This window comes from Microtus ochrogaster, chromosome 2 (genome assembly GCF_000317375.1).
Source record: "Microtus ochrogaster isolate Prairie Vole_2 chromosome 2, MicOch1.0, whole genome shotgun sequence".
Classification (NCBI taxonomy): domain Eukaryota; kingdom Metazoa; phylum Chordata; class Mammalia; order Rodentia; family Cricetidae; genus Microtus; species Microtus ochrogaster.
In genome coordinates, this window is record NC_022010.1 from 42,494,475 (window position 1) to 42,500,745 (window position 6,271).

Sequence of the window (6,271 nt, forward strand, 5' to 3'; positions counted from 1 at the left end):
AGAGACAGAGACAGACTGTTAGCAGTGTTCACCGCACAGGCAAGATGTCTGGAGTTCAGATTTGCTGGTGTATTTGGTGGCTTTCCCGTGACTCTCTAGCCTTAGAAGACAAAGCGAGGGGATCCCCATAGCAAGCTAGCTAGAGCTCTGACTCAGATTAAGAGACTGCCTCAAAGGATAAGGTGGAAAAGCAATGGAAAAAGATTCCTAACAACAGTCTTGGTCTTACGCATACACACACAGGCAGACATGTGCAAGTACACACAGTTTTGGTTTGGGTTTGTATTTCAAGACAGGATTTCCCTGCTGTCCTGAAACTTGGTTTGTAGATGAGGCTTTCCTTGAACTGACAGACGTGTGCCACCACCAGTTAACAACCACACACAGACAGACAAACACACACAAAAAGGAAAGAAAGCACTCTAGATATCCAACCTTGCTCTAAAACAGCATTGATGCCACCATACTAACTCATGTGTTGTTTTCCTATTTCCCTATGAAGTTGCTAACGGCATAGAAACTAGAATTGTTTGTGGTCTATGGCACAGTTCAGACCAAAGGAATTCAGAATCAGAGTCAAAGCTCAGTGAAGGAAAGCCTACTACAAGCTAGGGTGAACATATGTCTAAACATAACACAAGATGAAGATGTGTCTAGGTGTTGGTCCTCTGTGGAGTCAGCTGCTGTGTCCTCTCCCGCAGGCCAGCCCCTGCAGTGCTCTTCTGGATCATCAGACAGGCAAAACAAGTTTTCCAGTAGGATCTTGAGGCTGCCTACTCTTTCCTTAACCTTTGACAACTGTTCTGGAAGTGTGGGGTAGTTTTCCTATGAACTCTTTATTTTAAAAATAGTATCCATACAAGAATATACCAAGTCATGAATATTCAGAGGTCTTTACCTCACTATGGCAGATCCCTAACATCCTGGAGGACTTTCTTTGATTGATAGTTTATTTCCCTCCTCTCCTGGGCTAACTACTGCCACCCTGGGAACCACTGTGCTGATTTCTAATACCACACATTAGTTTTAAAGCCTGCATACACTATGTTGTCTTTTATACTCTACTTATTTTGTTCAGTTCTAGGTTTTTAGAGATTTCTCCTTGTATACTTGCAGGAGGCAAGGCCTGTATCCCATTGTGTAACTATGCCACAACTGATACTTCATATCTTATTTGTTTACTTTTTGGTGTGGTGTGTATGTTTGTGTGCATGCCTGTAAGCCACATGCATGCAGGTACCTATGGAAGTCAGAAGAGGGTGTCAGATCCCCTGGAACTGTGTCGGGGACCAACCTCGACAAAAATACCTCTCTCCAGGCAGGGTAAGGGCATGGGGATTAGAAATACAGTAAAGAATATGAAAACCCAGCCGGGCGGTGGTGGCGCACACCTTTAATCCCAGCACTCGGGGAGGCAGAGGCAGGTGGATCTCTGTGAGTTCGAGGACAGCCTGGTCTAGAAGAGCTAGTTCTAGGACAGGAACCAAAAGCTACAGAGAAACCCTGTCTTTTTTTTTTCTTTTTCTTTTTTTTTTTTTTAGTTTTTCAAGACAGGGTTTGTCTGTAGCTTTGGAGCCTGTCCTGGCACTAGCTCTTGTAGATCAGGCTGGCCTCGAACTCACAGAGATCTGAGTGCTGGGATTAAAGGTGTGCGCCACCACCACCCAGCGAAACCCTGTTTTGAAAATCAAAAAAAAAGAATATGAAGACCCGAATGAAAATAATAAAAGGGAGAAAGATATTGGCTAGTATCAAGAGGGAATTCGCCCATGTTTAATTTCCAACTGCTTAAAATAGCCCTGACCCCAAAAGTTAAAAGTAAGACAAAAGACTGCCTTTACAGGATACAAGGAAATGAACCTACCAATTGAAAGTCGCGGCTACATTCATAGCTAAACATTCTGTTGCTGAAACAAAACAAGTCACCAAGTCACACCCACGCCTTAGACCAAAATACTCTGTAGGCAAACCACTCCCTGGGTGGAATCCCAAGTTATTTCCATAAAGGGAACTGGAACTTAGTTGGATCCTTAGACTCCTCTTCGAGGTAGGAACAAACAAACTACTTCCTTATTTCAGGAGCAGGGGGTCTGGCAATTAGCCACACCTGTTGACTATAACCTTGAGAGAACAGAACTCTCTGATTTACTACTAGGTAGGACCTTTGAGGTAGTGAAAGACCCCCACGCGGGGAGACTGTCACTCAAGTCTCGGGATAACACGACCCCCACCCCCCAGTAACTCACGAGAGATCGACGAGAGATCGTCCTTGCTGCAATCACATGAGGCTTTAATTGAAGAGATGAGATGGGAACCAGTGCACTGGGGCCGAGACTTATGACCCACACAGGGGAAGAGTTCGACCCTGAGTGACCTGGAGAAAGGGTTTTTATAGGAAGAAACCACAGCCCAATAATCCGGAAGGGGCAGGGAGGGTGTCACAGAAAGTCAGGAGGGGACAACTCCCTGCCTCTCAAGATCACTCAAGGTCATAATCAGCTAGTTCCTAAAATCACAAGGGGACAACTCCCTGCTTCTCAAGATTATTCTCAAGATTACAATCTAACTTTATCTTCAGCTAGTTCCTGAAACAGTCTCTGACCTTTGGTCAACGCAGAAATAGGCCTTTTTGGGCCTCCACAGGCAACTATGAGCCCCCTCAATGTGGGTGCTGAGCACCAAAATGGTTCCCTTTTGAGAGCAGCAAGTGTCCTTCACCTCTGAGCCATCTCTTTAGCCTTTACAATGCATTTTAATTTTGACAGCTGTTTATATCGTTTCTAACTTTTGCCTATCACAAATAGTTCTTCTGGATAGGGTTGGGGATGTAGCTCAGAGGCAAAACATTTACCAGCATGCACAAGGCCTGTGTCTCCCTAACACCACACACTTCATCATTTGTGTATGGGTACACAATAGTGCTGCTAGCAGACACTGGGTAAATGTATATGTAGATGTGTACAGCACAGAGGGCAGGCATGTCAGAGGTAGCCACGTCGACGTGTACAGTGAGTTAGATGAAAAGATAGTGTGGACATTCTTGAATTAGACTAGAGAAGGGTAGAGCAGAACACAGTTGTGTCCTTTAATTTCCTTATGTTCTCTGGCTGCCTTTATAGTACAGTGACCAAGTAACTATGAAGAGATGGTCTGGTCTTTCATCTAAAAGTATGCCAATGTCGCAAGCCTCTGTGGGTCCCAGGCAGGTGCGAGATGGATAGGCGCACCATGCAGAGTGAGTTTGGATATAGTCTATTTAGTAAAAAGGAAGGGGGGGAGCACAGCAGCAGCAGCAGCCTCTTCCAAAGAGAAACAGGGCAGAGAGAGCACAGGCTGGAAGCAGAAGGAAGGATCACACTTGCCTCAGCAGAAGGGGGGAGTGGGTGGAGCTTGTCTCTTAAAGGGACAGGACAGACTGTTACAGAGATAGCTCAGTGGTTAAGAGCACTTAGTGCTCTAGCAGTGGACTCAGGTTCAGTTTCCAGCACCCTCATGGCAGCTCACAACCACGTGTAACTCCAGTCCCAGGGGATCCAAGACCTTCTTTTGACCTCTGCAGGCACCAGACATGTAAATGCTAATCACATATATGCAGACAAAATACCCATGCACATAAAATAAATAAGTCTAAAAAATTTTTTGAGAAATAATGTAGTTGTAAGACTTTAAGACAATCCTGAAGCCATTTTTGACAATTCTGAATCCTCTCAGCCTCCGTGCCTTAGTGCTTCCCCTCCTCCCCTGGGAACCAAGGACCTAACAGCTACACTTGCACATGCTCAGTTCCTGAACAATTACCCATATACGTATGTTTTGGTTTGGTCCCCTGGGAAACGGGGTCAAAATGACCTCTTACCTCATCTGATGTGGCAACAGCTCTCCAGTCAATTATTGGTAATAGCCCTTTCGAATAAGCCAATCAGAATAGTCAAAGAACAACCCCCCTTGCTTCTGTGGCCCCTTTAAAGTAGACTGTACCCGCTATTCGGGGTCCCTCGGCTTCCCAGATGCTGGGGGACCCTGTCATGACAGAATTAATAAAATCCTCATGCTTTTGCATCGGCTGTGGTGTATGAGATGGTCTCTGGGGGTGACTCCTTCTCGGTGTTTGGACGCTAGAGTCCAACAGTAGTGACCCCCAAACAGACATTTTGTCTGACTTCTAAGGAGCCCTTTGCAATACAATTTGTTTATTCAAATGGTTTGAAATACAATTTAAGAGTTCCCGCTCCTATAACCAAGTGGACGTGTAGCTATGTTCTTTGTGTCCTGTGAATCACAGTTAGCAGTTACATCTGATTTGCATTTTGAATGTTTGTTCTTCATTCTAAACCATCATACCCCTAGGCTCCCAAGATCTGGCCCACAGGCCCACAGACCCTTTGTTATTGGACTCTACCCACCTGTCTTGAGCTCTGAGTTTGCAGCTCACTTCCTTCCTTCCTGGTTTCCTGCCTCGTATACACACAGCTAATGCTACCTCATTCCTTGTGATGCCTTGGGTCTCCCAAGTTTTCTTTTGGACCTAAATAAATCACAGGCTCTGGACAGTCATTAGACTTTAACCTGCCTGCTATTCCCTGAGTTTTGTTTTGTTTTTTTTTAAAGATTTATTTATTAAGTACACAACATTCTGCCTCCATGTATGCACATATCAGAAGAGGGCACCAGATCTCATTACAGTTGGTTGTGAGCCACCATGTGGTTGCTGGGAATTGAACTCAGGACCTCTGGAAGAGCAGTCAGTGCTCTTAACCACTGAGCCATCTCTCCAGCCCCTATTCCCTGAGTTTTGAACTTACCTCATCTTTATTCTACAGGAAACACACTTCATTAAACATGTTTGACGTTTTTCTTTGTGCCTTCCACCTAAGCTGCATCTGCACCGCTGTCTGCTGGCGTCCAGATGCTGCCATTCACTTTACTACTTTCTACAAACTCCATGTGCTTCCATAGATCACCACTCCTCACTTTTCTGCTTTAGCCAGTGAACTTAGAATTTTAATTGTATTTCATATTTTTCTAACTTAATGACTTATTCAAGTTTTGTATTGAATTTAAAATTGTGATTTTTGGGCTAGGCATGGTGACTCACAGCTTCAATCCCAGTGCTTGAGAGGTGGAGGCAGGTGGATCTCTGTGAGTTTGAGGCCAGCCTGGTATATAGAACAAGTTCTAGGACAGCCAGGGCTCCATGGAGAAACCCTGTTTAGGGAAAGAAAATCACAAATTAATAAATATGGGTGGTTGATCTCTAGAACTTGAGATGTTTTGGGCAGATGGTCCAGTGAGAGAGAGCTAGATTATAGTGCTGTCACATTTTTATACTGTAATAAACATGTTAGACGTGATTATCCGTTTGTGCTAATGAAGTCCAGTCTTGTTGCTAATATTCTTTCTGAAGACTAAAACTGATGCAGCTGAACAGCCCTAGGGATCCGGAACAGGATTGGTCTTCACTGGCCCAGGGACTGGCAAGTTGAAATGTGGTCTCTAGCTAATTTAAAGTTGTGAATTCTGAGGACACCTTTGCTCCCCTCGCTGTAGCGTCACAGCCGAAGTGAAGCACAACATTTCCAACACTGTGGTGTGCAGAGTACAGGGGGAGTGGAACAGTGTTCTGGAGTTCACCTACAGCAATGGCGAGACCAAGTGCGTGGACCTGACTAAGCTGGCCGTGACGAAGAAGAGAGTGAGGCCTCTGGAGAAGCAGGATCCCTTTGAGTCCAGGTATGTCAACCTCACGCCTAGTCTAGCTAAGCCCTTCACTAAGTTACTGCAGTTTATATCAGCTTTGCCATCTATTAAATGAAAGTGTTGGTCTGATTTATTTAACTTTAAAACCCCTTGCCAGCTATGACATTTTATGTATGAAAAATAATTGGCAAGTTTTTGTCTCCTACATTAAAACTAACCTGGCTGGCGAGATGGTTCTGAGGGTAAAGGTACTTGCCTTACATGGCTGACAGCATAAATACAATCTCAGAACCCATGTAAAAGGCAGAAGGAAAGCACTAACCCCACAAGGTTGTCCCTCTGACCCCACAGCACACTGTCATCTCCCTCTGCCAATAACAGATTTCAGAGGTAAGCTAGTGCTGGCCAGGTTTTCACATAGTATCAGAGATCTGAATCGCTTCAACTTCATTAACATATTCTCATTTGCACGCAGTATGGTGGTGGTGCACACTTTTAATCCCAGTACTCAGGAGGCAGAGGCAGGTAAACCTTTCTGAGTTCGAGATCAGCCTGTTCTACAGAGCTAGTTCCC

The 6,271-nt window shown here is 44.8% G+C and overlaps 1 protein-coding gene across 1 annotated transcript in view; it reads left to right on the plus strand.

Moving 5' to 3' along the window:
• Osbpl11 (oxysterol binding protein like 11) overlaps positions 1-6,271 on the plus strand; it is a 61,056-nt gene that overhangs the window by 45,270 nt on the left and 9,515 nt on the right. Inside the window, exon 10 of the mRNA XM_026787514.1 lies at positions 5,523-5,730. Within this exon, the coding sequence (XP_026643315.1) occupies positions 5,523-5,730 (208 nt within the window). The remainder of the gene's footprint in view (positions 1-5,522; positions 5,731-6,271) is intronic.